This window comes from Schistocerca cancellata, chromosome 2 (assembly GCF_023864275.1).
Source record: "Schistocerca cancellata isolate TAMUIC-IGC-003103 chromosome 2, iqSchCanc2.1, whole genome shotgun sequence".
In the NCBI taxonomy this organism is placed as follows: domain Eukaryota; kingdom Metazoa; phylum Arthropoda; class Insecta; order Orthoptera; family Acrididae; genus Schistocerca; species Schistocerca cancellata.
The window spans coordinates 1,094,533,036-1,094,556,266 of record NC_064627.1 but is presented as its reverse complement, the minus strand read 5'-3'; the positions used below and the strand labels follow the sequence as shown (position 1 = coordinate 1,094,556,266).

General features: G+C 41.3%; 1 protein-coding gene across 1 annotated transcript in view; it reads right to left on the bottom strand.

Moving 5' to 3' along the window:
* Window positions 1–2,463: 2,463 nt before the first annotated feature.
* Window positions 2,464–23,231, bottom strand: part of LOC126163110 (zinc finger and SCAN domain-containing protein 2-like) — a 213,130-nt gene continuing 192,362 nt past the window's right edge. Inside the window, exons 12-13 of the mRNA XM_049920033.1 lie at window positions 6,994–7,726; window positions 2,464–6,741 (exon numbers count right to left, since the gene is read on the bottom strand). Of these exons, the coding sequence (XP_049775990.1) occupies window positions 5,930–6,741; window positions 6,994–7,726 (1,545 nt within the window). The 3' untranslated portion in view covers window positions 2,464–5,929. The remainder of the gene's footprint in view (window positions 6,742–6,993; window positions 7,727–23,231) is intronic.

The following is a 23,231-nucleotide window of genomic DNA, read 5'->3' as shown; positions in this document are numbered from 1 at the left end:
GCCAATCTCCCTCCTATGCCACCTGTATAAGGTATTGGAAAGGTTGATCCTTCAAAGAATTACAGAAATGATAGAACCATTACTGATCCCTCAACAGGCAGGATTTAGACAAGGGAAGAGCTGCACAGCACAGGTGTGGAATTTGACACAGCATATAGAGGACGGCTTCCAAAGGCGGCAGATAACAGGAGCGGTGTTTATAGATCTTTCAACCGCCTCTGACACTGTCAACCACAGACTCTTGTTGCTGAAGCTATACAACCTCACCAAGGACTACAAACTAATCTGTCTAATTAGAAATCTTCTGCAGAACTGAAGATATTTTGTGGAATATCAAGGACAAAGAAGCAGATGGAGGCAGCAAAAAAATGGATTGCCACAGGGCAGTGTACTGGCACCCACCCTCTTCAATATATACACTAACGAACAGCCATTACCAGAAGGAACACAAAGCTTCATATATGCAGATGACCGAGCAATCACAGCTCTGAGAGGGTGGAGCGGAAGCTAACTGATGCTCTGAAAGAATTAACTGCTTATTACAGGGACAATCAATTGAAACCAGACCTGTGATTTCCACCTCCGAAACAGACAGGCTAGTAGAACCTTGCAGATAGATTGGGAAGGAACCTCTTTAGAACACTGTAAGGCTCCAAAATACCTCGGAGTCACTCTGGACCGTGCTCTTACATATAAGGAACACTGCTTAAAAACAAAGCAAAAAGTGGCTGCCAGGAACAATGTGGTTAGGAAGCTGACTGGAACAACATGGGGAGCACAGCCAGACACAGTGCGCACATCCGCATTAGGCCTCTGCTACTCTGCAGCTGAGTATGCTTGCCCAGTATGGTGCAGATCTACACATTCAAAGAAAGTTGATGTTGCTCTGAATGAGACATGTCGTATCACTACGGGTTGTCTAAGAGCCACACCTGTGGAAAAACTGTACTGCTTATCTGGCATAGCCCCCCGGACATCCGAAGAGATACAGCAGCACGGAGTGAAATGAAGAAGGTATTAACATCCGAAGCCCACCCACTACATGGCCACCAACCGGCACAGCAAAGACTTGTGTCTAGAAAGAGCTTCCTTCACAGTACAGAACCACTCGCTGACACTCCACATCAACACCGGGAGAAGAGATGGCAGGTCAGATGCCAGCATCTGGAGGAGTGGCTGATCCCGCAAGAAGTTCTTCCCCCAGGCCACACAGAGAAATGGTCCACATGGAAATCACTCAACCGCCTGCGTTCTTCTGTCACAAGATCCAAGAGTAATCTGGAGAGGTGGGGCTTCCAGGTGGACTCTCTCCAGTGTGACTGCTGAGCTGCCGTGCAGACATCAACACATCTACTACAATGCACATTACCTCCAACTGTGTGCACCATGGAGGGCCTCGTAAACGCTACATAAAGTGCACCGGACATTGCAAATTTTTGGGCATCCACTGTATAGATTAAAATCACCTTATGTTTGACAACACAATCTGTGTCTAATCATTTATTTCATTCTAGACTAGTTTAATTTATAAACCGTAATGTATGTATGTAGTAATGTATCTAATATTGTGTTTTTTTTTTTAGTTTGCTTCTGACACGATAAATAAATAAATAACTGCTGTACATTTTTCCCGTCCATGTGTTATTACTAGGGGGGGGGGGGGGGGGGGGGAGGGGGGGGGACAGTTATATCACAGAAATCAATTGCTCAAGAAGCCTAGCTGGAAAAACATGTCAATAAATCTTTTGCTGAATCCTGTCAATTAAAAACAGAACAAACAATTTAGGAATACAATGCAATATTTACTTGTTGAGAGTAAAATGCTAATACTCTTCAAACTCACAGTACAAAAAGGAAGATTATTTGTGAGCTTTACAGTTAAGAGAAAACTGATGACAGAAATATGATACTTTAAAAATGGAATATGGAGCAGATTAACAAATGATAAGGTGGTGGTTATCTTTCCTGTGTTTTACACATGCACTGAACTGAACCATACCTTACTTCAGCATATCACGTTGTTTAAATAATAATAATAATAATAATAATAATAATAATAAAAAGAAGAACATCTAGTTCAATCATGACAGCAGCACGATGAGCACTCACAACAGAACTGAATGCATTAATTTAGCCACATGACTATTTTTCACCTCTTATACAAGTATGTGTAGTCGAATTACAGTTTTAAAATTTTCATCAAAGCTGTACATTTAGTGAGCAGTTATACTGACATTTATTGTTAACAGATATTTGCAGAAATATCCTTGTATTTTAGCAAAACTTGTCAACATATGATAGAGGACTGGAGAAAGAAGAGAAGGAAAAAGAAAGAAAAGAGAAATTAAACTAATCACGAAGTTTAAAAAGGCCTATTTATCTACTATGTCTCAATTGTTCAGCAACTGGTTTGAGAAAAATGATGAACAACAGGAACTTGTATTCACATTTTATTATGTTTGTATTAAAATGTTATAATTACACAATAAATGATTCATGATATATTCAATCTCAAATACAAAGAAAATTTATTTTAAAATACTAGATATGCGATGTCTGTAATCAGATTATCAGGAACAACTGCAAAATCATCACACAGGTCAAATAAGGTTTTCTTCTTTACACAACATGTTATCAACGAATCACCCAATGCAGGACATATACTTACATAAAAATATAAAACAGAACTGACACATGTCACCACAAATTTTCTCTACATCACATGATCATACTCAAGGGAATTTAATTTGGTTCACTAAAGATTCTAAGACTTAGACATACTGATTTTACAACATTACCCAATGCTTATTAAATGAAAAACTTTTAACAGAACCAAGTGAAGTAATATTTTACGACAAAAATCATCAAATTACAAAGATTAACAATTAATGAGGGAGTTTCACTAGTTTGGCAGTTCCCTTATTTTAGTTTTTGTTGATGGTCTGGAAGAAAATTTGGTAGGGCAAAAAAGACAAAACATGAAGCCAATAAGTGCGAGTTCAAAGGTGGAAAGAGGACAGTACAGAAATATGAATATCTTACAGAAACTTTCATTTGTACAATTTTCAGTTTCTATATGAAAATAATAACGGAGGGCAATCCAAAATGAGGTAGCTATGACTAACATGATGTTCCTCCAAAGGCGGGAAAAAATAAGATACCTTAGAGAGGAAACATGGTAAGACAGCTGGTAAGTAGGAGACAGAAGAAAAATTCCTTAAAATCTGGAATTAAACCTTGAGTTAGACCAAAGCAATGCTGTTTTAACAGAAACAATTAATGAAGCTGCTGACTGATGACACTGCCAATGATTTAATAGTACAATCCAAAACTGCCTTTAACAATGCAAGAGCAATGCATTATTTTTATAGAAATAACATACTTGTTCCGAACGGTAAATTTAAATGGTTTTGCAGCAGTAAATCTGTTATTCCATAGACTAGTTGTCCATTCATCCCTAATATATTATAAAATTAATAGTGGTCAGTTCATGGCAGTATTAATGAAATGAAGGCAGTGTATGAAACCGTCATACTTGATTACATCAAAACCAAAAAATATTATTGTTGTGAAATAATGTTTCTTCACAATGGTCAGAGGAAAGTCAAATACATGTAAAATTTAATAGAAAAAATACCATGATCAGATACAACAATGGTGTTCATGAGAAAGCACAATGCATTTTAATCCCTGAAGACTGATCTTCAGTTGCTCAATATATTATTTTAACATTATGTGTACGTGATCATCCTCAGCATGCCACCTGGTATAATAGGGCCAATGGATTTACCATTACTAAACTGTAACAAAATAATAACTTCCGCACCTTAACCTTCAAGATCCAAAATTCATCGGAATTTTTCACAAGAGTCATGACCATGATTGAAGCTGGATGTGTTTCCTCTAAATTTTATGAATATAAATGGATCAACACTCCAACAATAGCCAAGCAGATATGTCAAATACCACAAATGAAAAATTATTCTAATATAGGTAGCTATTTAAATTACAAACCACTGTGTAAATTTTTTAGTCACAGGTAGAATTCAACTCGGTAGCTCTTTTGTGGAATGAAAAGTTTATGGGCAAAGAATAATAGCATGAAGCTTATTTTCTTACAGAACGGTACTTTTAAACAGCTTAAACAAAAGTGACTTCTAATGCTTGAGAAGAAGAAGGGATAGACTACCTTTATTTAATTTTACAAAGAACCTCACTCTGGAACAAACAGAAAACTGCCAGTAACTTAAAATATGCTCAACAACGCATGGCAACTGAGATTTGCTTTCCTCTTGAATGAATTGGAGGGGTAACATATATTGGCAAATACAAAAATGGACAACAAATACTAGATGGAACTTCTGTGCTATCTAAAGTGAAAAATATTTTAAAAACTGCTGTCAATTATGCCATTGTTGTTATTTGTAAGCACCCTTTTTGCTGCTTAATCTCTCTCTCTCTCTCTCTCCCTCTCTCTCTCTCAAACACACACTGATTTAAGGTACTTTTTTATATTAATAATGCAATGACTGTTTTTTTCCCCTTTAGCTGCCATCTAAAAGCTTTAAAACCTACAGTATCACAACTAGAGTAAAGATCTCCTAAGGTCTAAAGCTTCTCAAAAATACCATGCTTTATACAAAATATTTATCAGAATGCTGACGTGCAAACATCTACACAAAGGCATTTTATAATTATTGCGATCAGAAACTGAATCACTTGATATGCCACACCTAATAAGCAACATGCACACATATTGTGCAAATGAACAATGTTTAGTCGTATTTTAAATATGCTGTAATGTGAGATGCAAAAAATAATACTTATTCAATAACAAGAAAAAATTAGGATGATTAATTTGTACCATGAAAAAGAACCTTCCTTTAAAAATTTGTCCTGGACTATCATGAAGATAAAGTTCCAGTTCTCAGACTTTTACTGTGAATCCATAGCAGTGATATTTACTGTCGACACCATTATTTTAATAACTATCTGAGGTCTACTCTGAAGTAAGATTTTAAGACTTCTATTAGAATATCATAATTAACTGTCAATGTAATGTCCAGCAACGTACATGAAAAGCACTTCAAGTTGGAAAGAAACCAACTTTTAATATATAAGTGAACAGTAAGGGGATTTAAGTTAGTTTAAAATCTAACATTTTTAACCAATGCTTGATCAAAAGCTGGTGCTTTCAAAAATCTGATGTGACTATGGAAAGAAATATTCTGGTCCCAAGTGAATGAAATATACACTGTTCTATAATGCATCACCCATTTGTTCTATCACATTTTTTTTGGTGTATGTCCAATCCTTAAGTGATAATTACACAATTATAAAAATTTCAAATTCTTGATTCAAAAACAAAGAATTCCTTACACTAAAAGGGGCTCAGATCTTAACTTCACAGTAGTTGATCAAATCTAAGCTCACAAAGCATTATGAAGAAACGAAGTACCGACATGTAACGAACATGCACATGTAAATTTTGAAACAATATGTAGCACAGGCGAGTCACAAACCAACACTATTCTTTTCAAATTGTGAGTCATGATTGAAATTTCTGAAGCGTTTAAGTTTGGCGGACTAAATTTTAAATTACAAATAAGAAGAACAAACTCACTTAACAGATGCTGAACTGAGGCTCTGTCAATTATAAAAATTACACCACGATAGTACACAATTTGCTGTTTCTTGCTTCAATCTAAAATTGCTTTTCCTACTTACTGAGTATTAAAAAATTCAAATAATTACATGATTATGCAAACATATTAAAAGTTACCTGTGTTATGTCTGAATTAATGCTGGTTGTAGAAGAAATCTGAAAATATTGGCAGATATGGCACATAGCATTAAATTAGAAGACTGAAAATATTACACTCATTGGACTCAGGAACAATTAACAACTGCAAGCAGTTTTTTACTGGATTCAGTACGTGGCTAGGACAGCATTTTGTGTCGGTACAACAACTGCGGAATGAGGTGGTCCTGGAAGTGGGGGAGGCTGTTGTTGCTGTGGTGGTGGCGGTGGTGGTTGTGGTTGTGGTGGTGGAGGTTGTTGGGTCTGTGCCTGCTGCTGCTGCTGCTGCTGCTGCTGCTGCTGTGCCTGTTGCTGCTGCTGTTGATGAGATGGGGGTTGCTGTGATGACTGTGGCTGTGCCTGTGGTTGTGGCTGTGGAGGATGCTGGATAGCAGCTTGTGGGTGGGCAGGAGGAGGAGCTGTGGGAGGAAGCGCGGGAGGATGATGTGCCAAATGCTGAACGACAACGCCATGGTGGTGTGGTACTAGAGACAGTTGTTGACCGACTGCTGAATGCTTGCGCAAGTGCCGGAGCATATTTCCCTTCTCCACAAAAGTTTTCCCACAGTCCGGACACGAGTGTGGTCGATCGCCAGAGTGACTACGGCGGTGGGAGACCAGGTGCCCTTTACATACAAAGTCTTTAGGGCAGAGATCACAGCGGAAAGGTCTTTCGGCAGCTGCACCTTTGTTGTGTGACCGCTGGTGGAACAGTAGGTTACCCTTAAGGGGAAAGGATTTTCCACATTCAGCGCAGCCGAAAGGCCGCTCGCCCGTGTGGCTGCGCATGTGGTTCACGAGATGCTCCTTGCGGGTGAACGGTTTGGAGCAGACGTGGCAGCAGTGAGGGGTCTCGCCGGTGTGGCACCGCAGGTGGTTCGTCAGGTGCTCCTTCCGGGTGAATGTCTTGGCGCAGAACTCGCAACGGTGCGGAGACTCGCCTGTGTGGATACGCACGTGATTAGTCAAGTGTTCCTTTCGGGTAAAAGACTTGGAGCAGTACTGACAGCGGTGGGGAGACTCGCCTGTGTGCTGCCTTACGTGGTTGGTGAGGTGCTCTTTACGGGTAAAACATTTCGTACAGAAGTGGCACTTGTGTGGCGATTCGCCCGTGTGCTGGCGGACGTGGTTCGCCAGATGGTCCTTGCGGGCGAAGGCCTTGGGACAGTACCCGCAGTGGAAGGGTGTCTCACCTGTGTGCTGGCGGACGTGGTTCACCAGGTGCTCCTTGCGCGTGAACGACTTGGAGCAGAAGTTGCAGCGGTGCGGAGATTCTCCGGTGTGCTGGCGCACGTGGTTCAGCAGGTGCTCCTTTCGTGTGAACGTCTTTGAGCAGAAGTCGCACCGGTGAGGCGTCTCACCCGTGTGCCACATGATGTGGTTCGTGAAGTGCTCCTTCCGCGTGAACGATTTGCCGCACATCTCGCAGCGGAATGGCGTGTCGTTGGTGTGCGACCGCACGTGGTTGGCCAGGTGCTCCTTCCGCGTGTACTTCTTCCCGCAGATCTGGCAGGCGTGAGGTGTCTCGCCTGTGTGCCACATTATGTGGTTCGTGAAGTGTTCCTTTCGTGTGAAAGACTTCTTGCAGATGTCGCAGCGGTGAGGCGTCTCACCTGTGTGCTTCCTGATGTGGTTGACCATGTGTTCCTTGCGCGTGAACGTCTTGGTGCAGTACTGGCAGCGGTAAGGCGTCTCTCCGGTGTGGCAGCGGGTGTGGTTGTCTAGGTGCTCTTTGCGTGCAAACGTCTTGCCGCACACCGAACAGGCGTACGGTTTGTCTGCTGAGTGCCGCTTCTCATGGCGTTCCAAACTGGCAGCGTTTGCGAAGACGTGGAAGCAGATTGAGCAAGTCAGCATGCTCCCACCGAGATGAGCTTTGCCATGCCTCGTTAAGTCGGCAGCACTAGAGAATGCCTTCCCACACACCTGTACACACACACACAAAAAAGAAAAATGATCAAGTGGCGTACATTGAACATAAACTCCACATACTAAAAATGAATCAGCAATTCAGAATGGGTTATACTTAAATTCCATCAATTAGAAACTATCAAAATATTTAAATGATTGCAACAACATAACACACTGCATATGGTACAGGCTTTTAAAAATAAACTTTTGGCATTTATCAATTACACAAAAACTTCCTATCAGTTATTTCAGAAACATTTCGTTGAAAATTAAATAACACAATCTACTTTTTAGTAGCGATTGTGCATTTACACACGACTGACTAATATTGTCAACATATTTTTTGTCTTTTACTCTGCTTCATGTACATATTCAACACATATGATGCTAGTGCTAAGAAGTTCCTAAAGCAACAAGACCAAAAAAGGTCATTAGGTGCTGCTTGCAGCTATAAACACAATTATGAACACAGTTTGAGTAATTATACTCCTGCACAACATAATGAGAACGGGGTCTAGCGGTGGGAGTGAACAGGACAATATGGGTGACTAATATTCATTTTGCCTACTATTGTAGCATGCACTATGTTAGGAAAGATTACAACACACTTCACAAGAAGGAAAAAAACACACACCAACACACTGGGTATGTCTAGTGGCCTATTGTGGCATAAGCTCAATGAAATGAATATGATTCAATACCTTTCTGCAACCTATGAGAGTTAGAAAAAGAAGAGTAAAATGCATAGAAAAACAGATTCTGAAGACAATCTAATGAAATGCTGCTCTAATATGTTTCATTTTGTCCTTTAACAACAAAAAGCCCCCTACTTTTTTGGAGTCTCTAGAATATACCGGTATTATTCGAGTCGCATGAAATCACCTCTCTGGTTCGCAACTCATTACGCAAACTCTACATTATTAAAAACAGTATGTGCAACAACTGCATGGAAACATTAACAGAACTTGACAACCAAAGACATAAACAGTAAGTTGGACCATCTTCACTTAAAGGTAGGCACGGAAAAAGGCTGAGCTGACTTTGCAACAAAGTACAATACAAATAATCCCTTCTGAAATTGAAATCTGATAAATTGTGTACCAGGAATTCTGACTACAAGTGAGAATGAAAGAAGAATGAAAGAAAACCAGCAAAAATAAAAGAGGCACAACTTCTTCATTTCTCTTACACCCCACAGAATCGCAAGGCTTGAGCAAATACACCAACCATGATTTCATTCACTGGAAAATAGCAATGACTTTGGAGAATATCTCGAGGGATCAAATGCTGACAGAACAATTATAAATGCCCTAGCATCACCAACTTGTCAACAACTTCGGACTACAAGTTTCAAGCAAAAAATCCTGCAAGGGAAGGGGTAAAAATTAGAATTATGAGATGCTGCATTGTTATATATATAACGTTTTGTAATGCTGCTATTCTATTTTGTAACAAATGTACTCACCAAGTGGTGGCAGGAGAAAACACACACAAAGATACTGAAATCTGCAAGCTTTCGGAGCCAGTGGCTCCTTCTTCTGGCAGAATGGTTGAAGGGGAAGGAAGAGGGATGAAGGAAAAAGGACTGGTGAGGTACAAGAAATGGGGATAGTACCAAAAAGTCGCTTAGAAACAAAGGTCAGAGGACACTTACAGGATTGGATGAGAAGGAAAGAATGATAGTTGGGGACTGTGCTGGATGAGATTTGAAGCCTGATAGCTTAAGGGTAGAAGTTAGCATAATATAAAAGGCAGAGAGCACTGACTACAAATCATGCAAGAGTTAATAAGCCCAGCAAGGTAAGTGCATTGTATGTAGTAAATGTGAGATGGAGGGGGTGCAGGGGGGGGGGGGGGGGGGAGGAAAAAGAGAAAGGTCAGAGCATTAAAGATATGGAAAACTAAAATGGAGCGAAGAAAGCAGTAGTTACTGAGAAGAAATGCTGAGATCAGAGTCTTGATGGAAGTAAGCCAGAAGAAGCTGAAAAATCACATCGTATACCTTTACAGGGAGGAGATGTATCACAACATGAAAAGCCTTGATAAGCTGCACCACTGAAGAAGTCGTTTGTTGAGTGCATTTACATTTCATATGAGATGCCATGAAGAACGCTTAGTACCGAATTTCATCAAAGTAAAGTATCATGTCAACTCAGTGACTGCCGGAAGAATCAAGAAATATGCCTGCCTAGCAATGGAATATGCTTTACTCACTGATGCCTGGACTCGACCAACAAAGATCTTTACAAATTACATCTGTAGCTCCCCAACCAGTTCAATTATTGGATGTAGGGCTGGATTCATGGTGTCACATGGGCCACAGCAGACTCTGTCCAAAGAAAGGCCACCGGATGCCAAATACTGAAGTTCAAGTGTATATCTGAGAGGAAACCTCATGATGTTGCCTGCAAGACTATTACCAATCCCACAGAAAAGCAACTGGATGAGGATCACTTCTTAAGAAAAGACCGAATCCACACCTGTCATGGATATCATCAGTTCAGCTGAATAGGTAGCAACAAGAATGCCCCCTGAAGCAGCCGAAGTATGTTGTGAAACCTTTTCTGCTCTCACGCAAAAAAAAACAAAACTATAAAACCAAACGTCTCTTGCATGGAGCGGGCAGCTATAAAGAAAAGACCTGACACTGTGGTCTTACCAGCCGACAAGAGCAACACAACTGTGGTCCTATCTCACCAGAATTACATTGAGAAAATGCTGGGCCTGCTAGAAGACAGTGCACACCGGAAGACTGATACTGACCCTACCAAAAGTGTGGAGAGGAAGATCATGGTTCTTCTCAAAGACTCCGGCTTGCCTGATGAGGTTATTAAGGAGATAAGACAGAGAGCATCAGTTCCTCCAAGACTTTACGCACAGCTGAAGGGTCGCAAGGATGTGGCTCCATATGTTCTATTGTCAGCAACATTGATGCTCTGACATACTCACTTGCTAAGTACCTAAAGGATTTGCTTAGCTGTTACATGGAGAAATCCTCACATCACATCAGCAACTCTGTGGATTTTGTTGGACAACTTAACAACCTCAAGCTTAAAGATAATGACATCCTTGTAAGTTTTGATGTTTTTTCTCTTTTTACCAGACTGCCTTTAGAAGAATCCTTAGACTTGAAAGTCTCTTCGGGTTTGCTGCCGGATCCTAAAATCAACTTGACTCGATATTTCGGCGATCTAACTGTTCGCCATCTTCAGGAAATGCTGCTTCTGCTGATGAGTCCTGCCGAGAACTGACGCAAGATTGCAATTCGACGTCCTATATAGGTCACCGTTCAGTACACAGCACATGCGCTGCCCATCACGGTTTCTGCCTTACAAAACAGGGAGGTGGCGCCGCCCTTAGTGAAACACTGCTGGCAGCGATATATCGCAATCCATGCCGCACCGAAGAACGTTCAGTTTTGATGCGAGATAATACGGGATTCCACGTTTTGCTAAGAGGAAACCCATTGTCCCTGTTGATTAAATTATCAGCCAACCTAATTTCAATCGCCTCTTTATAGACACTATTCCAAAAACCGGAAATGTTGGCAATCACAACAGTTTCCTCAAATTTCATTTTGTGTCCCTCATTTAGGCAGTGTTCTGCTACGGCCGATTTTTCCGGCTGTTGTAGCCTCGTGTGATGGCGATGTTCCACACACCTGTCGTGCACTGTGCGAATAGAACGGCCAACGTAAGCTTTCCCACATTGACACGGGATTTTGTACACTCCGGGTTTTTTAAGTCCCAGCAGTGTTTCACTAAGGGCGGCGCCACCTCCCTGTTTTGTAAGGCAGAAACCGTGATGGGCGGCGCATGCGCCGTGTACTGAACGGTGGCCTATATAGGACGTCGAATTGCAATCTTGCGTCAGTTCTCAGCAGGACTCATCAGCAGAAGCAGCATTTCCTGAAGATGGCGAACAGTTGGATCGCCGAAATACCGAGTCAAGCTGATTTTAGGATCCGGCAGCAAACCCGAAGAGACTTTCAAGACTTATTACGCCGGGAAAGCCTACGTAATCAGATCAAGTACCTCTACGGGGAGGAGATGGTGAAACTTATACAGAAGTTAGATAAACTTCGGAGGAAGAAAGGAAAGCTGTTGAGTACACTCGCCTTCTTGCTGAGATGCCATGACGAAGGTATTATTCCTAATTTCGCCAGATTTATTCATTTTATTAATAGTAAGAGAGCTAATAGGATTAAGGAACGTGCAAGCCAAGCACTTTTAAGAGAACGCACTCGTTTTACCCGTAGACAGCTGGATACTGTTTCCAAAGATTTATTTTATTTACATTTGAACTTGTCCTCGCAGTTTTCAAGGGACGTTTGGCAGTGGGTTGATGATTCCACGTGGGCGCTATCAGATTGGACACACAGGAGCGCCATTACCAGACAATCCTCGAAATTTGAACGGCTTCTTTCTCGTTCTGCAGCATCAGAAGAGGATAAACGTCGGCGTACTGTGATTAATCTCTCTAACAAGCCGTTGGATGGGCCCACAGTGTCGATATTGGAGAAAGGTTTAAATTTTTCGCCCACTCCCAAGAGACTTCCTATCACAGAGTTCATATGCTCTGTAGAACAAGCAGTACACAGCCTACCCGAGGATCAAGCAGAGGAAATAAGGCAAGAAGTGTCGCACACATTACGTCGGGCTCGACCACCGCGGGATAACATCTCTTCCGCAGAGAGGGCAGCCATTCGTTCCCTTAAGAATGATGACAAAGTAGTAGTTTTACCAGCTGACAAGGGGAATGCCACAGTTGTAATGACGCTGGATGATTATGTCCTAAAAATGGATTCACTTCTCAACGACGTGGCATACAGAAGACTATCTAATGACCCCACAGAAAGGATCAAACGTTAAGACACTTTCACTGTTGAAAAAGAGTTCGTTGTCAGATGATTTACGTAAGAAACTTCATCCTTGTGCTGCCGTTCCACCTAGGTTGTATGGTCTGCCTAAGTTGCATAAGGAAGGGGTTCCTCTACGCCCTATTGTTAGTAATTTGGGTGCACCCACTTATAACCTGGCAAAGTACTTATCATCTGCCCTCAGTCCATTTGTTGGCAAGTGTGAGCACCATATATCCAGTTCGGTGGATTTTATTCGACGATTGGGATCTTTGAAGTTGAGTCCTTCAGATCTGTTAGTGAGTTTCGATGTGGTATCCCTATTTACACGAGTTCCTCTGGAAGAGTCCCTTAGCTTGATCAGTGAAAGACTGGATGAAGAGCTGGTGAAGCTTTGTCGTCATGTGCTGACCTCCACGTATTTTTTATTTAACGGTAACATTTTTGAACAGAATGACGGAGTGGCTATGGGTAGTCCTTTGTCACCCAGTCGCCAATTTATTTATGGAGGACTTCGAGGCCATGGCACTGAGGACTTCAGCTTTGCAACCAACGTGCTTCTGGAGATACGTGGACGATACCTTCTTCGTCTGGCCGCATGGACGTGATGCTCTTAACAGATTTTTGGACCACTTCAACTGTCTTCATCCCCATATCAAATTTACTATGGAGGTTGAAAATGATGGGATGCTTCCATTTTTAGATGTAATGGTTTATAAAAAACCAGATGGAACTTTGGGACAGTGTTCACCGAAAGCCGACACATACAGATTGGTATCTGCACCCCAAGAGTTTTCATCCACCACACCAACGTAGTGGCGTCCTTAGGACTTTCGTACGGAGAGCATATGCCATTTCCGACGCAGACAGCTTAACCCAAGAACTTGAGCATTTGATGACTGTTTTTAAGGAAAATGGATACACCGAGAAACAGATTCGTCGGGCTATGGAATTTCGACCATCTCCGGAGGCGTACGAAGAGGAACATAGGTCTGTGCCCTTTCTTCCTTATGCTGGAGGCTTATCATTTAAGATTGGACAAATTTTAAGGAATTTTAACATTAAGAGTGTGTTCCGTCCACCTTCTAAGATTAGGGCTCTTCTCGGCTCTGTGAAGGATGATTTGGGACTTAGGAAACCTGGAGTGTACAAAATCCCGTGTCAATGTGGGAAAGCTTACGTTGGCCGTTCTATTTGCACAGTGCATGACAGGTGTGTGGAACATCGCCGTCACACGAGGCTACAACAGCCGGAAAAATCGGCCGTAGCAGAACACTGCCTAAATGAGGGACACAAAATGAAATTTGAGGAAACTATTGTGATTGCCAACATTTCCGATTTTTGGAATAGTGTCTATAAAGAGGCGATTGAAATTAGGTTGGCTGATAATTTAATCAACAGAGACAATGGGTTTCCTCTTAGCAAAACGTGGAATCCCATATTATCTCGCATCAAAACTGAACGTTCTTCGGTGCGGCATGGATTGCGATATATCGCTGCCAGCACTGTTTCACTAAGGACGGCGCCACCTCCCTGTTTTGTAAGGCAGAAACCGTGATGGGCGGCACATGCGCCGTGTACTGAACGGTGGCCTATATAGGACGTCGAATTGCAATCTTGCGTCAGTTCTCAGCAGGACTCATCAGCAGAAGCAGCATTTCCTGAAGATGGCGAACAGTTGGATCGCCGAAATACCGAGTCAAGCTGATTTTAGGATCCGGCAGCAAACCCGAAGAGACTTTCAAGACTTATTACTCCGGGAAAGCCTACGTAATCACATCAAGAATCCTTAGAATTTATTGGCCACAAATTTGCTGTAGGGGCAACCAACCTCATTAGACACATCTTGTCATCGACGTACTTTCTTTTCTATGGTACCCACTACAAGCGGATGGAAGGAGTAGCTCTGGGCAGTCTGCTTTCACCAGTTGTCGCCAATATGTACGTGAAATATTTCAAGGAGGAAGTCCTGGAATTAGCACACTGGAAACCTATCTGTTTCTTCCGGTATGTACACGACACTTTCAGCATATGACCACATGGGAGAGACACACTGAATGACGAGGCTTACACATCCTACTTCCATACACAAGGACATCAAATTCATCATGGAGGTTGAGGTGGACAGCGTGCTACCCTTTCTGGATGTCCTGGTTACAAAAGGAGAGGACATGTCCTGGTTACAAAAGGAGTGGACAGTATGGTGGGCCACAGAGTGTCCTGGAAGAAAACACACACTGACCTATACTTACATGCTGAGGGTGCCACCACCTGGCTCAGAGGAATGGTATGCTCAAAACATTGGTACACAGGGCTCACACTATCTCTGACAATGAAAGTATCAATGAAGAACTCTAACATCTGAGGGCGGTTTTCCAGAAGAATGGCTACATGGTGTAGGCAAATTTGGAAAGCCCTATGCCCTACACTCTCTGTACAACCAATGGAACCAGATGAGTGTTCTCATGAGGGAACTGCCACTGCAGTCATTCCTTTTGTGGCGCGTTATCTGGAAAGATAGGACAAATTCTTCATAAGCCCGAAGTGAAGACAGTTTTCCACCATCAGCCAAAACACAGGCACTACTTGACAGTGTGAAAGATGACCATGGACTACGGAATCCGGGGTCTATCAGATACCCTGGTAATGTGGTAAGACTTACATAGATCAGATGCTCCGTACTGTCAAAGATCGTTGCCAAGAACAACATCGCCATATCAGATTGCGGCAGCCTAACAATCCGGCAGTTGCAGAACATTCCCTGATGGAATTGCTTGGAACTGACTGTAATCACACAAAGGTTCTGACACAGACATCCAAATCCTGAGACCATGCCATTAAGGAATCTACTGAGGTTTGAGTAATGGTACCACTGATAAATTGTGATAGCGTATTTGTACTTAGCAAGGCATTGGACCCCACTATTAGAATGGTCAAGAAGTGAAATGAAATACTAGACAATGAACTGACCTCTGGGGTAGATGGAGGAACAGCAGAGGTGCCACCTGCACACGCAGCACCTGGGTGTGAACCTGGGACAGAACACTGGGCTGGTGATAGCAATGGGGCTAGGGGTGCTGGGTGTGGACGGCTGATGGAGTAGCTCATCAGAGGGAGAGGGGCAGGAGATTAAAGTGTGGTGCCAGACCCCCATCAGTCAGTTCATCAGTGCACCTGATGGCAATGAGGTCATCTGCCAAAATATTGTGCCCCTTGGATAGCAGCATCCAGCAGGTCACCGGTGAACTATTTCAACACGAAGTACGCCAGGAGAAGTTGAAGAATCACAGGATATTGTGGGTTAAAATCGTACAACCTCTGCCTATGCCCAAGCATCATAACTGGGACCTTGGTTGTTTTCATGCCAATGTAAAAAGCCAGTTTTTTCACAGGCAGCTCACCCTTTGATTGTATGTGTTTTGCCTGTTATAGGGATAGTATTGGTGGTAGTAAGAGGATGAAAGGGGCAAGTCTTATAGTTGGGATGGTCACAGGAGTAGAAGTCATTGGGTAGAGAAACGGGTGCTATAGGATAATCTGGTTCGACAAAGGTATCATGGAGATTGGGAGGGTGACGAAAAGTTGTTTTAGTTGTGGTGGGCAAAATGCCGGACACAATCGATCTCCTTGATGCAATAATTTACCAACAGCCGTATGTATTGTAGAAATTTATTTTATTTTATTAAACGGGTGCAATAGGAAAATCTGGTTCGACAAAGGTATCATGGACATTGGGAGGGTGACGAAAGGTTGTTTTAGTTGTGGTGGGCAAAATGCCGGACACAATCGATCTCCTTGATGCAATAATTTACCAACAGCCGTATGTATTGTAGAAATTTATTTTATTTTATTAAACGGGTGTAATAGGAAAATCTGGTTCGACAAAGGTGTCATGGAGATTGGGAGGGTGACGAAAAGTTGTTCTAGTTGTGGTGGGCAAAATGCCGGACACAATCAATCTCCTTGATGCAATAATTTACCAACAGCCGTATGTATTGTAGAAATTTATTTTATTTTATTAACTTTTATGTGCTACCAGTTTCGGCATTACACTGATGCCATCTTCAGGCCCCACTTGTCATAGTTGTAAAATCGCTATACATGGAAGAACCCATAAAACTGGATCCGTGAATCAATCGTCCTGCAACAGCTCTTGGTGGCCATGCGACACAGACTGAACATAGTCAGTGTCACCTGGCCACCAAGAGCTTATTTGTGTTTTCTCCCGGTGAGTAGATTTTTTATCTATCCAATTATATTACATTTCCAAAATTTGATTACTTTCACTGCTATTTTACTGAGCCAGACAAACTACCCTGAACAATACCATCACCATCTACGATGCTAGCCTACACTTCATATGGTTCTATATCTCCAGACATCCACACACATTTTCATACATCATCGCGATGAAAAACACTTTGTCGCATAAAGCCTGGTCACAGGAAGCACCACTACATCATTTTCTTTAGTGGACCCAACTTTGGGCAATGGATTACCCTGTCTATATGAAAATTTATATAAACAACAAGAGAAAAGATTAATCACAATAGTCCAGTAAGCAACAGATGAGTTTGTTGGTTGTGAATGGCAAGAAAATTCACCCTAAACTTTGCAGTGCCTGCTGCTCTCCCTATAAATCAAAGCTTGGAGTTTACCGCACCCCCCCCCCCCACCCCCCACCCCAAATATTCTCTGTCATTTCTATCCATTTTCTACTTTTACCCTAAATAATGAAATGTGTGAGATCATCCACATAAGTGCTAAAAGGAATTCGTTAAACCTCGGTTACATGATAAATCAGTCAAATCTAAAGGCAGTAAATTCAACTAAATACCTAGTAATTACAATTAAGAACAACTTAAATTCGAAGGAACACATAGAAAATGTTGTGGGGGAGGCTAACCAAAGACTGCGTTTTACTGGCAGGACACTTAGAAAATGTAACAGATCTACTAAGGAGACTGCCTACACTACGCTTGTCCATCCTCTTTTAGAATACTGCTACGTGGTGTGGGATCCTTACCAGATAGGAAAGGGCAGCACGTTTTGTATTATTGCGAAATTTGGGGGAGAGTGTCACTAAAATTATATAGGATCTGGGCTGGACATCATTAAAAGAAAGGCTTTTTCGTTGCTGTGGAATCTTCTCACGAAATTCCACACCAACTCTCTCCTCCTAATGCGAAAATATTTTGTCGACACCGACCTAAATAGGGAGAAACGATCACCACAATAAAACAATGGAAATCAGAGCACCTACGGAAAGATATATGTGTCCATTCTTTCCGCGAGCAATACGAGATTGTTAATAGAAAATTGTGAAGGTGGTTCAATGAAACCTCGCTGCCAGGCACTTAAATATGATTTGCAGAGTATCCATGTAGATGCAGATGTAGACATCACATTTTCCTTCTGACACTGGATCAACAAGTAGAAGCCTAGTTCCTAAACTCAATTTTTCCCCCACCTTTACTATGTGCTATACTTCCAATATAAATAAGTATTAGTTTCTCTACCTAACTCTGTACTGTAAAAAACTATTTACATCATATTTCTGTAAACTGAACAAAAATTATAGTTTAAAAATGGGTAAGATTTATTATGAGTTCCATAACACTCATGTACTTCATGCTATGATTCATGCAAAACTGGTGGTTGTGCAATCAACTGATATCAACATAAAACATCTTTGAAATATTGCATGGCCAAGTTCTAGATAGTCCAATTAAAATTAGAGGAAAATGCCAAATTAATGGATTTATTTTGCACATTGGTACCAGAGTATCACAATAAGAAAAGCAGAAAATTTCCATAATCATCATCATTTCATGCACTTTATGGTAGCACATATGCTCCTGCACAATCCACTGACTTTTGCACTTCAATTTCTTATTTTGATCAAGTATTTTTCTGTACCATCATATTCTCTCATTAGTTTCTTGCGATAGTTTTGCCACTTTCTTAGTTGGTAACAACAGCTTCCATAACCGTGTGTGTCAATTCCTTTCTTTCCAGAAAAGGGGAAAAGAATGTAAATAGCACTTAAAATTTATGACTGTGCACATCTTCCTCCTCCTCACAAAAACATAGTTACAAAGCTGGAAAAAATTCAGGCATCACAATAACAATAAAAACTAATAATAATGGGCTGTTGCTTCTGCCAAATGATAGAGGAAAGGGGAGTGTTCATAGATTAAAGAGGAAAACTGTCTGGAATTTCATGTCAATGCAGAAACCTTATGATAGCACAACAGGAAAGTCTATAATGGGAACTCAGAAACTTTTAAATTTGAATTTAAATGGAAAAAAAGGGTGAATGGACTTGGAAACAACACAGAAAACCACACTGGCGAACTTTTAGTGTACATTAAATCCCAGGTCAACGATTTTAACCAAACAAGCTACAAATGAAGTCCCTATCTGCAGAGTTCTGAAAGAGTCGTAAAGCAGATGAAAACTTCATAACGACTCTGCAGTAAGATATTGTGCTTTATCAGTGTATACTCTTTGGGATCTTTTATTCTCACTTAACATGTCATTGGCTGAAGTGTCAACACAGAAACCAGAGCAGTTATTGCTCATCAATTGGTATACCGCATTTCCTGGGTTTCAAGAGGTGGTTGTGTTGGTAATTTTGTATGTACATACATGGACACATGTAAATGAAACCTGGTGACTTTCAAGAATACTACCCAAATAACGCAATTACACAACAGTCTATAACACATACAAATGAAAAGTGAACATCCTTAAGTAAAGGCGCCACCTGTATGCATCTTTATTTACATATCGCACAGGTTGTACACTGTATGTGGCCCAATCACAGAATGGACACCTACTGGCAGATTGTTTCCCACCATTTCATTATCTTGAATAGCAGCCACCTCTAGCCAAAATTATGTCATGCATCAATATATATATATATATATATATATATATATATATATATATATATATAAATGAAACTCTTTGTCTTTAAATATGTCTGCTTGTGTCTGTATATGTGTGGATGGATGTGTGTGTGTGTGCGAGTGTATACCCGTCCTTTTTTCCCCATAAGGTAAGTCTTTCCGCTCCCGGGACTGGAATGACTCCTTACCCTCTCCCTTAAAACCCACATCCTTTCGTCTTTCCCTCTCCTTCCCTCTTTCCTGATGAGGCAACAGTTTGTTGCGAAAGCTTGAATTTTGTGTGTATGTTTGTGTCCGTTTGTGTGTCTGTCGACCTGCCAGCACTTTCATTTGGTAAGTCACATCATCTTTGTTTTTAGGTATATATATATATACACACACACACACACACACACACACACACACACACACACACACACACACACTGTATGCAATTGCAGGAGAACTATTACATGCTGCTACCACAAGTAGTCATCACAGAATGTTGCCAATGATGAAAACTGGACCACACTCCATCCTACTATGACTTACAAATGCTCAATGAGAGTCAAGCCTGCAAACTGAACAGGCTACAGCATTGACAGACCTCTCAGGGAGCTTGTTGAATAACGCAAGAAGTGTTTACATGCAAACTGTCCTGATGGAGTCACTTTACGCAGTGGCTGTCCACAACATACGCTGAGTGGTACTGTGTGTCGTTACGCGATACACCCTTCTCATTGCTGCTCTCCGAGTTCACTCTGAACTTGCAAATGACCATCACTAATGCCACGCCATACTTGCTCTCGTCAGAAAATGTGGTTCTGTACTATTCAACTCTCCAGTTAACTTTTGTTAAACTAATGGGATTGGGCAGCACAGTGGTGAAAAAGCCTTCCAAGGGTAAAACAACTGCCATAAACTGATTCCTGACAATTGTAACTGACACTCTGGATGCAATACAATCATAATTTCATATAAAGGGTCATGTGGTCAGTAATGACTGTTCAGCTGATGCAGTGTTCTACACATCAATTTGTACACCACTGCTGTCCGGAACAAGCATGATGAACATGTGCACCTCCCTAGACCTCTCCCTACCAATACTGGCATACAGCTTATGTCTCATGTTACATGGGATGAGCAATTCTTCAGGGCTCATGCAGGTCCACAATATTGCTTTGCTGAAATTCAGTTTGAGCACCAATTGCGTGCCTCAATGGAAAGTTTATGATGTTTACTTTCACTATTATGCATCCAAACAATGGCACAATCTACCTATTGTTGAATACAGTGTTACAGGCTCAACATCTTGATGTTCAGTACAAGGTACACAGGGCAGGGGGGGGGGGGGGGGGGGGACAGGTTCAATTTCAAGGGACGCAGTTGTGCCCAGTAAAAGCATTTATTTCAAGCAGCAAGCAGCAATCAGTCTCAAATAATGTTTATTGTATATCCACATTTTGGACACTGTATGGCCATTTTCAGTACAAGTATATAGCCCCAACATGATAACACGCATACTTAAGCATTTTTAATGTTACAACCTACATTTACTACACTGAAGATGGCCACACTGTCAGCAAAAACTAGATAGACAACAAACATTACTTGTGACTGATTGCAGTATCGTTTACTACTCGAGATGGAGGGGGTGGGGGCACTTTAATCAGGCAAATGAACAAGCTATGGTTAGAAATGGTTATAGCATTACAGACAATTTGTAAATCACAAGCAAAATTATAGAACAGAGCAATGAGTATGAATTACCACACTGTTTAGAGATCATCCACAGAGAAAGCTTTTGACTCCATTTCAACAAAATCTGCACAACAGCTCTTGAGAAACAAGCTGATCAACATATGTATACTTCAAGGCTATAGTTTCCATTAGAATTCATCAAGATAGAATGAAATTCAGAATTGATAGAGGAGTCGTGAAAGGAGGTTCCACACAAACAGAAGCAATCTCAAAGAGTCCCAGAGGAAGTTTTACGATCATTAAAATGGGAAACCAAGAAAGATACGTGTGCAAATTCATTTTGTTAGTGACACTGTACTGTTTGCCTCTAGTGCAGATAAACTTTAACAACAAATGAATAAACTTAACATAGCAAGCTTGAAACTAAGATTCAAATAGTGTGTTTTCTGGTTTTGATTTAATGCAGACACCCGTGGAACTTTAATACAAAAACCACTCAAAAGCTGAGAGTTGCTCACGAAGCAGTTGAGGTTTGAATGCTGGAACTTATTATGAGATAGAGAAAAATAAACAAATGGATCAGTGGGCAGACTAGAACAGAACTCATAATTCAGAATGAAAATGATACAGAGGTGTGTGGATCATGAATTTGGGTAAATGGTTGGTTGACAAACCAAAGAATTTCTTTTCTGGATTCCCAAGAGATAATAGAAAACTGAGATCATCTAACAGAAGGTGAATAGATGACATGAAACGCTCTTGCAGTTGCAAATATGGACAACCATCAGCCATGTAATGGGATGACAACAATGAAAATTTGTGCCAGACCCAGATTCGAACCTGGATTTCCCACTTATCGCATGTGGCTGCCTTACCATTAGGCTATGGAAGTTTGGGTCTGGCTGCAAAGTGTGTTCGGATAGTCTAATCGTAAGACTCTGCAATATCATATATATTTGCTGATACCGGGCAATGACTTTCAGTTAAAATTTCCTGTATGGGAATTACACAATGTGTATTCAAGTATAGGTTGTAATGCAGTAATGACAACATAAGGAAGTTTAGGTGTGGCCGTGAGTTGTGCAAGGCTAGCCACTGCAGTTAAGGTGAGTGCTCATGTATAAAGCGGGAAATCTGGGATTGAGTCCTGGTCCAGCACAAATTTTCATTGTCATCATTCCATTATACAGCTCACGGTTGTCCATATTTGCAACTGTGAACACATTTCATGTATTTCATAAAGGCTCTAGTCACCACAGTGCCCATTCCTTCAGACATGGAGGCTTCTATCCAGCAGCAGACATCAAATAGATGACGGCAATGAGTGACACACTCGCTACTCTGTGCACAACATGGAATGGCAAAAAACTTTGAACTGATGGCCCTACTGCACTCTACCAGTTGCCATGCAAGTAGGGCGATTTCACATAATTTTTGGCCAATTTATTGTATTTTGGTTTTATGTTTCGCTTTTGAGCAATAATGGTTACATTTTGTAGCTTCATTACAAAGAGAGATTGTTTGGTTTATAAATGGAAGTGTGACTGAGTACACTAAATGCTATCACATACTTTCAAATTAGACCATGTTTCTCAGTAATACACACTACCTAATAATAAATATATAATAAACAACAGAGAGTTCTCAGAAGGGGAGGATACGAAATGAAATCCACTAGCTGAGAGGCTATGTGATGTTATTTAAGTAATTACAATATTAAATCAAATTTACAAAGAACTTGGAAGTGTGAGCCCATTTATCAGAATGAAGTTGCACCCCCTCTGGCTTAGATCCATACAGTGATTCAGTTGGGACGGAAGTCAGAAACCCAATGTATCCTCCAAAAGGCATGCTGGCCCACAACTGTTGTAACTGGTCCTTGACAACCTGAACACTGGCACTGGAATGGAGTTAACAATGCAAGCTGGTTCTACTAGTCCTACTACGTACAGATCTGTAGATGTAACTGGCCACAGGAATGCCTCAACATCACAGACAGTTCACAGAGACATGTGCCACACGTCACGACCGAGTGAGGTGATGCAGGGGTTATCACAATGGACTCACA